Genomic DNA, 12,394 nt, shown 5'->3' with positions numbered 1-12,394 from the left:
AGGTGGCAGCATTAGAACAAATTTCCTCCAGTTTGTGTTATCCCTTGACAAAATAATCTCATAATGTTAAACATGTGTAGAAGATATACACAGGGGTGACTGTGGCTCAGGAGGCAAAGCAGTCCTTCACTAATCCCAGGGTTGTTGATTCCAAGCTTCTCCTGTCACATGTCAAAGTGTCCTTGAGCAAGACACTGAACCCCAACTTAGCTACTCCGGGTGAGTGTAGGCCAGCTGCATAGCAGCTCCCCCCTCAGTATGTGGTACCAAGTGTGTGTGACTGTGAGTGCAAATTAGCGAATGAGAAGCGGTGTCAAGCACTTTGGGTTCCAGTAAGGTAAAAAAGTAATACATAAGTGCAAGACCATTACCATAAATACATTATTCATGAGCACACTACATTTTTAATTATTTATATGTTCCAGGTTTTAATCCTTTTCGTGTAGAGTTTGCATGTTCTGTCCATGCTTGTGTGGGTTTTCTCCCACAATCCAATGACATGGATGTTAGGTTGATTGGTGTTTCTTAATTACTGTACCTGTAGGTGTGAATGGTTGTCTTTCTGTGTTTGTCTCCCTGTGTTGGCCGCTGAGATAGACTGGCGAGCTGTCCAGGGTGTACCCCACCTCTCCCTGAATGGCAGCTGGGATAGTCTCGAGCCCCCTACAACTCTGAATGAGCCTTATGGTGCCACGTTTATAGGAGGCTTCATGTGGTGTCCATAGGAGAAGTCTATGTGGTATTATAAATGATATGGGAGGGCTGCACTGAGTAGGAAACAGTTGGGTTCAGGATGACTGATTGAGTGTAATGCCCCACTGTGTGTCATGGTAAACTGTTTTTGGATGTGATTTGGCTCACTGGGATTTGAGTGAAACAGGATGGCTTGTGAGAGAAAAGACAACACGAGAGTGCTCCAAAGTTACCATGCAAGTGGTTGGACAGTCACAGTTAAATGTACAACCAGGTAAATATTAGAGACACACTGATTCACATACAACCCCAATTGCAAAAAAGTGTGGAAGATGTGAAAACGTAAATAAAAACAAAATGCAATGATTGCAATGCAATGAACAACTCTCGAATGTAAAGATATGCAGAGGGTCACCAATCTGTAACAAACTGCTCCAAAAATTGTGGAACAATTTCAGAAAAATATTCCTCAATATAAAATTGTGAAGACTTCAAAGATCCCACCATTTATAATACTATCAAAAGATTCAGAGAATCAGGAGGAAACTCTGTGTTCAAGTGACAAGGCCAAAGGTCAAAACTGGATGCATGTGATCTTTGGACCCTCAGGCAGCACTGGATTAAAAACAGGCATGATTTTCTACTTGACATCACCGTATGGGCTCAGGAACACAGAAATCACTGTCTGTGAACACAGTTCACCGTGAAATCCACAAATGTAAGTTAAAGCTGTATCATGCAAAGAAGAAGCCACATGCGAACGCGATCCAGAAATGCCACCGTGTTCTCTGGCACAAATCTCATTTAAAATAGTCTGAGGCAAAATGGGAAAACTGTTCTGTGGTCAGCTGAATAAAAATTTGAATTTCTTTTTGGAAACCATGGACGCTGTGTCCTGTGGACTAAAGAAGAGAAGGACCATCCAGCTTGTTATCAGCAGATAGTTCAATGACAGACATCTCTGATATTACTGGGGTGCATTAGTGCCAATAGTGTGGGCGGCTTACACATCTGGAAAGACACTGTCAATGCTGAAAAATACATAGAGGTTTTAGAGCAACCTATGCAGCCTTGCCTTCAGGGAAGGCCTTGCTTATTTCCACAAGACAATTTTAAAACACATACTGCATCCATCGCAACTCTTCTCCTGGCTTCCCAAGAGAAGTCCAGTTGCTGATCTGGCCCGCCCGCAGTCTGGCGCATCATAAAACAAAAATTCCAACCACAAAGGCCCAAGATGGTTGAGCAGTTAGAATCTTGCATTAGACAAGAATAGGACAACAATACTCTGCTAAAACTCCAGCAACTGGTCTCCTCACTTCCCAGACGTTTACAGACAGTTGTTAAAAGAAGAGGAGATGCTACACAATGATAAACATCAACCTCTTCCAACTTTTTTGAGATGTGTTGCTGCCATCAAATTCAAAATGAGCTATTTTCCATGAAATGGTAAAATTTCTCAGTTTCAACAACTGATATATTGCTTTTGTTCTTTTTTTCTTTTTCTTTTTTTGTCCTTTCGGCTTATCCCGTGAGATCAGGGTCATCACAGTGGATTATTGTCCGAATGTTGATTTGACAGTTTTTACGCTTGATGCCCTTCCTGACTCAACCCTCCCAAATTTCTATTGAGCTTGGACCGGCACTGCTTTATTGTGAATAAAATATGTGTTGCTGACATTTGCAAATCATTGCATTTTGTTTTTATTTACATTTTACACATCTTCCCAACCTTTTTGGAATTGGGGTTTTATAAAAAATGACAGTAATACCAAAACTCTTAATAAACTTTTCCATATCAATATACATGTCTTTTGTCTTGTATAGACACCACACAATATTGTGTATTGCACAGTATTGTGTGTGTGACTACCTGTGTGTGAGTACTGTTTCTGAGGGTGTCATCCATCATGTGGTAAATCCACAGTACGCAGTGTGTACAGTGTGTTTGGCCCCGACTCCTCATTCAGCCCTCATTAGCCATCAATCACCCACTCTCTACTGGCTGCCTGCATACAGAAAGACCTCCTGAGTTCCTATAGCAAGATGTTCATTTTGGCACATAAACACACACACACACACACACACACACACACACACACACACACACTCACACACACACACACACACACACACACACACACACACACACACACACACACACACACACATACACAAATACACTCAGGAGTGAAAACTTCATGAGGTCAATGTCAGAGTAATATTTACTTACCGAGAGGTTAGTCACTGTGAAAATGCAGTGCTGGTTATTTATGATTTGATGGTCTGTCAGTCCTTGAAGGCAAATAGCTTGTTTATCCTGTACAGTTAGAAAAGGCTTTGAAATGTCAATAGTCCTTGGTTACTTCTGTATAGTATGTACAGACTGATCATTTTAGGCAAGAATGGAAGTGTAAGGTTTATGTTTGCAGTGTCTGCAAATGTTTCTTTTGTTATTTGCAGTTTCACTGTCACAGAGAATGATTTTCATTGACATCAGTAAAAAGTAGTATGTTCTAAATCCTGTGTGAGAAAGGGCAAACAACAGTAACTTGCTTGCATGTGTAACATCCAAATATGAATATATATATATGAATTCACTGCTATATTCAAAGTCTTGTTTATCAACACTGAAAAACCATGCATGTATGAGATCGTTTATTGAATGAGCATTTCTGTTTGTGTAAAACAACTGTGATTGTTTTAGCCAGAGCTACTGCTTGGTGCATTACAGGCTGCTTCCATGGCGTTGGGTGAGATCGGATGAATGGGAGGGAGAAAGAGAGGGATGAAGGAAGTGGACAGTAAAGAAAAAGAGAGAGTTTTCTTTTGCTTTCTTTTGCTTCTAGGTGAGTTTACATTATCCCCCAGGGGCATAAATTGGTGTTGTGTATTTTTTTTAACACTCACCTGCTGGGCAGTGTATGGAGGCCATTACTTGACACTGATGGGCTTTTGTCCTTGGCCTGTATATGCTACAGCCGAATACACAAGTGACATGGAGGTTTGAAGTTAGGGTGTCCTCTAACCTCAAACCTCACAAATCACAGTTGCATTTGTTGTGTAATTGCAAGTTTGTTTCTGCGAGCTGCTTCTGGTTTTTATCAATTACTGCATGATATTGTTGGGCCAACTAACTAACTACACATAATTCAACATGACCTTCCTTAGATCAAAGTGGTTCAGTGGGTCATAATTCTCTACATACCAGTGTTTTGTCATTTGCTTTCACTGAGTCATAAATCATTTTGAACTTTGATATTTGCAGGGCATTTTAACAAATGCCACTTTTAAAAAGAGAACATTTCAGACTCATATCCTTTACCCCTGTCTTCCTAACTCTTCTTCTCCTACTCTGTCCCTGTCTCTTTTGCTATTTTCCTTTTCCTCTCTTCACTCCGTGTGTGTGTGTGTGTGTGTGAGAGAGAGAGAGAGAGAGAGAGAGAGAGAGAGAGAGACAGACAGAAGCCTGACACATGGGCCCAGTTCCTTAATAATGTCATTCGGTGTGAACGCTATTAGCAGATTACCCTTGGCTCAGGGCAGCCTTGCCATGTGCAGGAACTAGATAACCTTGTGTTTGGTAATTTAATATCAACACTTCCCCTCTTTTCTTACTATGCTTTACAACACACAAATACCCTTCTTGTCCCCTCTGGTACTATTTCTTGAAGAGAGAGTGAGAGAGAGAGAGAGAGAGAGAGAGAGAGAGAGAGAGAGAGAGAGAGAGAGGATTACAAGATAGCGACTTCTTGAAGATGCCTTTCCTCCACTGAGTAGTGTGGCAAATTGCCCCTTGTCCATGGATGTGAGAAAATACATAAACAGGCTTATAGTGAAAATTCCATCAGATTTAATGCAGTGAATTTAGCTCAGTGCAACATCAAAGGAGACGCCCATCTTTTAAAAAGCCCTGGATGGGGTAATGTCATTTCCCCCCTCCTCCTAGTTTTTCTCCTCACGGGCTATCATAGGCCCAACATTTACCACATATCAGGGCAATATGAAAAGAGGAGGAAATTTCTTGTCACACAGTTTGATTTTTTAAGAGAGTGTGAGAAGAGAGGGAACGACTGAAAAGGAGAGAGAGAGAGAGAGAGAGAGAGAGAGAGAGAGAGAGAGAGAGAGAGAGAGAGAGAGAGAGAGAGAGAGAGAGAGAGAGAGAAAGAGAGAGATACTACTTAAAGGAACAAGCCGTCATGGAATCAAATCCCACGCTCTATCCCCCACAAGCTGAATCACAATCCTGCATTAGCTGCTATATCACACTTCGTCCTGCTGCTGCTCTATTTTCCTGCTGCCTGTGAGCCAAGCAGGAGCAGGAGGGCCAGACGCCACGACCCTATCGCTCACCAGCACTCTCTCACACCGGCATTACCACGCCTTTATCTCATCTCCTGCAGCCCCGCACGGCCGGTTGCCACTCCGTCCTCCAGGCTACTTTACTAATAACCTATTCCTTATCAGCCACTGTGCACCTCTGCCTATGATCAAAGAGCCAATTAATGGAGTGGGGAAAGGTGAAGCATTCAAATAATGGAGACAGCTGTTTTTCTCTGTTTGAGAAAATCCATTTTGTATTGTTATCGGCTCCAAGCAGCTCCCCCCCGACCAGCGCTTAATTCAAGTCGCTGTCTGCTTCTGTCTGGTTGATAAGAGAGAGTGAGAAAAGACAGGGGAAGAGAGAGAGGGAATTGAGGGGAGAAGAAAAGAGCCATGGTCACAATGAACTTTATGTAGAAGAATGTGGCAGGAATATCACCGCTTTCCAACTCATCCCTGAGCTTTATCAACTCCACAGGGGTTCAGCTAAGAGATAAAGATGGAAGAGGATAGGGTCACAAAAAGGCAGAGCTTCCAGAGCTGCCGAGCTGCTTCATGGCTTCACTGTCATTTGTTGTAAAAGGGAGAAGATGATCCCAGCTCTTTGAGGTCCAACACAATCTCGTCAGGCAAAAACCCGAGGTTGGTTGAGAGGTTAATGCTTCTGGTGTCAGAGAAGCATATAAATAACACCATCAAAGGCACTTATCTTACCAGCTCCATTGTAATATATAAAACTTTTATTTTAACAGTTCGTTAAGTCCTGTCACCATTCTAAGTAACATTTTAAGGCATAAGGTTTATGCATTTTTAACTATTTATGGCGTAGGTAATGATTAGGATGGTTCATTAGTAATTATTAAGTTACTAATGACATAATCATACACATCCAGGTAACATATTTATGGAAGGATAATTGATTTTAGCTCGTTCCTATTTTCATGCTGTCCTTTTTAAAACATGACTGAAAGCCCCAACGCTTGTCCTGAGATTGTCATGCACACTCAAATTCAGTCAATCAATAGTTTTCCTAGCTGCCTACTCATTGGAGTCCACTTGCAGATGGTGATGATATTTTAAGATCAATTCATGCTGTATAAATCAAAGTAGTTTACATGCACTCAGAAAGCGTTATGAAATTTGAAGACATCCTAACACATATAAGTTTACTGGCTCCTTTCTGACCACTTAATAATACAGAAATGCCTAAAAACTAAACAAATATGAATTCCTATGTAAGCCAAGGTGCATTGCTCAAGGTAAATACACCTAGATTAACTGGATATAAACTCATTCAACTTTACAACAATTTAAATTGTCTATCTCACATGATGTCAACACAGCACTGTCCCAACTTAATGTACCTACAAGTAGGAAATAAATACTGTGCAACAATAACTGCAAGTGATTCCCTTTATCATTTAGTTTTAAATATTTTTGCCATGTTAGCATGTTTCAAAAAACAGCAAATCTTTCAAATAAAGTGTAAAAGTTGTTTGTATAATGTTTTTTGTGTGGGCTTCAGTTCAAGCTGTACACTGCCAATAAAAAGTATAAAGCAACTCTGCAATAAGGTTTCTGAAAAGCATAAATCAGCGGATAGACAAAATTCAATGAATTGCCTTTTGGAGAACAGTTAAATCCATTATTAAATAAGAATAGGCCTACAGCCCAGAACAGGCTCTCCACAAAAACTGAGTCACTGTGCAAAAAGAGGACTAGTGAGCGAGGCCACCAAGACATCTTTGACTCCCCTGAATTAGATACAAGCTTAACAGCTGAGGTACAAGAGATGTATGTACAACAAATGCTGCCAGGTTCTTCGCTAGAGTGACAAATCAAAAAGAGTTCATATTAAAATGTTGCTTTTGGCCATCTGACTAGACACATCACAAGTACAGCATTTACACTGTGAAGCATGGTGATGGCAGCATCATGCTGTGGGGATGCTTCTCTGCTGCAGAGCATCGAAGGCTTGTGAAGATAGAGTTAAAATGAATCCAGCAAACTGTAGAGAAATCCTTATGGAAAACCAGATGCATTCTGCTAGAGAACTGTGACTTGGAAGACAATGACCTCAAGCAAGCAACAAAGTGTTGATGTTTTGGAGCGCCCGAGTCAGATCACAGACCTCTATCCAATTTAGCATTTGTGGCTGGACTTGAAAAGGGCTGGTAACTTACAATCTCCACGCAATCAGAAAGAGTTGGAGCAGTCTTACAAAGAAGAATGGTGAAAATTGTAGGTGAAAACTTCAAAGGGGTATGAGTACTTTTTATAGACCCTGCATATGTTGCAGCAGATGCTGTGGGCAATGCATTGGAGAGAAGATGAGAGAAACAGGTAGTCAGTGGCAGAAAATTAAAGGAGATATAAAACAGAGGTAAGGAGTAATTTTCAAGTCCACAATTATTTTCACAATATCACTGATTACTGCAAAGGCTTAGCCTGATTTATAGCCAAAGGCTTAGCCTGAATAACTTAAGAATAACCTGTGTATAAAGCGTGGAATTATGTTTCTGAGGCATACTTTTTTTATGTCAGTAGACACAATTCTCATATTTCCCATCTATATATTCCACATCTTTGATTGCCATTTAACATTTGTGTTGAAGGGTGAACAAGCCATTACAATATTCTAAAAACACTACAATATAAGATGAACGTCCTGTAACAGTGAAGGCTAAAGAATGAAAACAGGAAGCATATCGGAGAAGTAATACCTCAGGTTCAAGTGATTTTTCACTTCTAATTGTATTCAACACACACACATCAGGAAGTGTAGTGAAGAACTATAATAACAATATTTTGTATTCAGTCTATTTTTTTTTTAAAGAAACAACATTATTCTTTATTTACCACACTTCATCCTACCTTTGAAGACACTGGGTCCAAAACTTGTAGTTTCTGTAGTGGATAATGCCTCTAGGCCATAAGGACATACATGAGCTTTAGTTAAACTCCACAAATTGACTTTGTACTGCAAATCTTTCAGTCCAAGTACTTTTTTGCTGGTGTTTATCTGAATAGTGTTGCTACTGGTGCTGTGATGGAAGAACATGAGTGTCAAGTCTCTGAAGCAGGTATTAACATATTTATTACACCGTAAAGAGAACAACAATACCAGAATTATACTGCAAAGTTTCACAGACTGACAGACCATAGTTTACAGCCCAAAAAGAATAAAGAAAGAAACAAAAAAGAAATAAAATCAACAAGAAACCACAGTTCTGACATAGTAGACTGGAAAGCTCTCTAGAGGACACTGACCCTAAGCGATAGAAGGACCGCTCAGTGTCAGCCTACCACTAACCTGTGGTTTTCATGTCTCAGTTAAGTATTGCACAACAACTTGAAATCATTTGAGCTTTTTTTTCACAATAAATGTTTATCAAGTGAACGCCCACCCACCCCCCACCCCCCACCCCTGAAGTTCAACTTACTCCCTTGGACTGATGCTACAGCCTTTGCTGTTAACTGTTGGCCCCAACATTTTCCCAATCTTTCTTGATAAATAGGAAATTTAAATAACATTTCCCTCTATTGTGAAAAACAGGCATGCCTAAATTCATAGCCTTAATCTTTTTTGTTTGATTTTTACAAGCTTTACCTCTTGCATATCCCCTCTTTTTGAATTTAGCCCAGCTGACAAGTCGACAAGCACTTTAGCATGTCTTCACAAAAGAGAAGAGAAAAAGGTGAATGGGGAAACAGGAGAAAAAAGAGCGAGAGAGAAACGTTTATTATCTGTGACCTTAGCTTGTATTGTTGAAATAGGAATCGACAACACTTTTCTTTAAAATTAGCACATTTTTTAAAATCTGTTCAAACAATTCAAACTCTTGATGCACTCTAAAAATGCCACAGGCATAAAGGAACATAACAAAAGTTTTTTCATTTTTTTTTCTCATTTGTATTCATTTATGTGTCATTTATTTATGAGGTCTGCATTGTTACCAAGTAGTGATATGGTTTTGCAGCTGTATGAGCTTCGACTTTGGGTTTTTTTATTTTCCTGTTCTCTTGTGCCCATTTGGTTTCGACTAGACCAGTATCAGCGCCGCGACTGATGCTCTTATCGTGCTGTAAGAGGTAGAGTGAGACTTGTTTGCCACGGAGGAATTTGTAGCAAAACGCACATAGGAGAGGGAAGAAGGAAAAAAATAGAGCTTCTCAAAGAACCCTTGAGCAATTACGTTTGCTTCCTTATTTTTTCAAACATTTTTACACCCAGGTTTTGCCCTGATTATAATGAACACACAAGTCATTTGATGTATACTTTCAAATACACTAGTGTTAAAACAGCTTGGCTGTTCCTTCACAGCTTCTGAGGAGTTGCGAGTAGGGTGTCAGACACCTTTTTGGATTGGTTAACCCTTTAGAGGTGTACTTTAGACGACAAGGGATAGATGAGGAAGTACAGAGGGAGCAAACCGGGCCTCCACTTGTTCCTTGAGGTCAGAATTTGTAACGCGCTTCTGTGTAGCACCAGGTTGTTTGGGCTGAAGAGTTTCTGTGTGCGTTAGGGTAAGTGCTCTTTTACTGTGAATGAGAGGTTTGTTTCATTAATGCTGAAGGTTTACAACAACACTGCTACTGATTATCTATCCCAAAAATGACATACTCTGGTACAAATAAATAAAACAACTATAAATGGCATCGGTGTGAAAGCGCAGTCTCACATTCACCTCTTTAGGAATAAAGAACTTAACTTTTTAAAGCTGAAATGAGCACTTAATCTGACATTTGTGTAATGAGAAAATGTCCAAACTAGACCAGAAAACATCTCATAAATTACTCCCAAAGTAGTCACAGAAATTATGAGTCACATTAGTGATTATTGCTCCAGTTAAAATGTAACACTGCCGCAAAATGTTCATTATGTTTAGGTCACACCTTCTCATTTCACAATGAAAGATGAGTGCCATTGGTTTCCACGAGGAATTAAAATAAATGACTTTCATGACACTGAAGTTGGTTTTGTCACATGAATGTGTGAACAAAACCTGCAAAAATAGCTAACTAAATGTTTGTGAGAAGAAACCTTTTTTGAAATTTTTTTAAATCAGAATTTTGGTCCTTGGTGTCAGTCTTTGGCTGTTTTTGTTGTGTATTTCTAGTGTTAATACTGTGTGTTACCTGGCGCCTTGCAGTGTTAAAGCTGTCAATCGGAGTCTACACCTCTGCATTTGGAAAGTTAGTTCGTTAGAATATTTTATTTTTTGTTTTTTCTTTTGTAATTTTTTTGGTTGTTTTTCAATTTTCTAAAAAATAACTAATATTTAACAAACGTTCAATAATGTGCATGCACTGTCTGTAACTATCCAAAAAACATTATGGCCGCATTTGTTGGCTTGTTATAAGCCAAGTAAAACATAAGTGGGTTTGGTGATTTTACATTTTTCCAACTCCCCCCATTCCCATAAATGCAAAAACAGATAATGCTATCACTACATACAAAATGGTTGATGAGTTATGGCTCTAACGACAACACAAGTATGCTGAAAAGAAGCATGCCAAAATAACCTCTGTGACAGTGCAAATACGTTTAAGTATGTCCCTTGTATAAAACATTTACGTTAGCATTCCACGCAACATGCTAGTTCTCAGAAAAGATCTGGTTCGGACTCAAGTAGCAGCTCTGAGATATAGCTCTTGTCTTTTCTTGAAGACAAAGGGAAGTAAAACTTATAGAACTACCAGGGATCTACGACTTACACAAAATAGAAAAGCAGCTTGGGAAAAAAGATAACACTTTTTTTTTTATCTCTTTTTGCACCAGCAAGAGAGAGAAAGAGAGAATTATAAAAGGTTTAGATTTGTGATTGGTTGAAGTACTATGCATTGTCACAATTGTCCAACACATATACAATAAATAACCATTGATGACACCACAGGACAGAAGTCTTAAACACCATGACATCTACAGAAAATGAATAAGAACATGAAGAAAGATGAAACTGCTTTTCAGAGTTAAGACAGGAGGGGAGCATCTGGGGTGAGTCTACACTGTAGGTTGTCAGCTCTGAGTGGCCCAGCGGCTGCTGTCCAGGTGATTTGACAGTCTCACCTGTGGGAATGATGACTTCACTTCCTGTTTGAGAGCTTCTGTGATCCACTGAGCATGCACATGTAAATTGTACTCAGTACATCCTCCACATGTGCAGTGGGCAAAGTAGTTTTGTATCTTGTCCAAGAATTCTTCCTTTTACATCCTTCAGGGAGACGGATTTGTATTTCCCAGCCCACTGACCTGGATATTATTACAAGTGAGAGGGAAATAACATTGGTTGAACAGCTGGCTCTGCTTGCAATCTGCTGCACATCTGCCCATTTCATAGAGGTCTGTGGACCAGAGATTCAGCCCCTCCCTTTCCAGCAGCAAACTTGTCTATCTATCCATCCTTCTGTGCATCTTTTAGGGTTTTTAAACCTAGTTTCTTTCTTTACAAAGAATGTTAGTAACTTCTGTCATTCTGCTTTCTAGTTTGTTTGTCTCTTGGTATGCTGTCAGGTAAAATGTCTTGAGGTTTTCTAGTCTCATGTCCCAGGTACAGGAAGGAAATCTGTTTTTATTCAAGGATGGAAAATAAAAACATTTAATAAAGGGGAGGTCAAATAAACTGCTCAGTCTCTTTATATTTACAGGAGGAAATAATAAGCTACAATGAAAGCAACATTAACAACAACAAGCACAATGACAAACGAACAACAAGAATAGCAAGTGTAATGATAAGAGGATGTCAATATTTAAATTCATTCATTCAAAACAAAGAATATCCTTGTGTTTCTTTAAAGTCATGGCAAGTCAATATGACCTGATTATGGACCTCCTCCTCCTCCTATGACTACGCTCTAAGATAGACAGAAGCATTGCCATCTCTTTCTGTTAGCCATGTTAGCTTAGCATCTTTGCAAGGCAATGTAGACAGTCATGCTGTTTGTGGGGCTGAGGGCTGGCTGTTAGGACCTGGAGGTCTTCGCCTACACTGTCTGTTTGTATGTCTCTTAGCGCTGTGTGCCATCCAGGGCAGATGAGGACGGGGTGCTGGGGGTGGATGAACGAGGGGTAGCAGCAGGCGGAGTAGCAGCCGGGCTCCCAGTGCCGCTGCTTGGGGTGCAGGCGGAGGAGCTGATGGGAGCAGGGGTCTCTGACCCCGTAACGCCTCCCTGCTGCTGGATGGTCTGCTGCTGTTGGGCCTGAAGGGTCTGACCACAGACATGGTGGTGCTTCTCCCAGTCCTTATGCTGGCAGAAGGAGCCACAATAGCGTGCTGTGTTGCACCCACTGCATGTCTCACTGGCTTTGCGACCACAGTTCCAGCAGCTCTGACAAACAGACAGAAACTCAGTTAACCAACACAAAAAATATATAGCA

The 12,394-nt window shown here is 40.2% G+C and overlaps 1 protein-coding gene across 5 annotated transcripts in view; it reads right to left on the bottom strand.

Annotated features, from left to right (window-relative positions):
- Window positions 1–8,095: 8,095 nt before the first annotated feature.
- The window catches only part of runx1t1 (RUNX1 partner transcriptional co-repressor 1), a 54,583-nt gene continuing 50,284 nt past the window's right edge, over window positions 8,096–12,394 (bottom strand). For all 5 annotated transcript variants that reach the window (XM_067501290.1, XM_067501279.1, XM_067501320.1 and 2 more), the window contains exon 11: window positions 8,096–12,345. In XM_067501290.1, the coding sequence (XP_067357391.1) occupies window positions 12,025–12,345 (321 nt within the window). In that variant the 3' untranslated portion in view covers window positions 8,096–12,024. The remainder of the gene's footprint in view (window positions 12,346–12,394) is intronic.

Source organism: Channa argus, chromosome 1, assembly GCF_033026475.1.
Source record: "Channa argus isolate prfri chromosome 1, Channa argus male v1.0, whole genome shotgun sequence".
NCBI classification, from domain to species: Eukaryota; Metazoa; Chordata; class Actinopteri; order Anabantiformes; family Channidae; genus Channa; species Channa argus.
The sequence above is the reverse complement of the archived record's forward strand: the minus strand, read 5'-3'. Positions and strand labels throughout refer to the sequence as shown.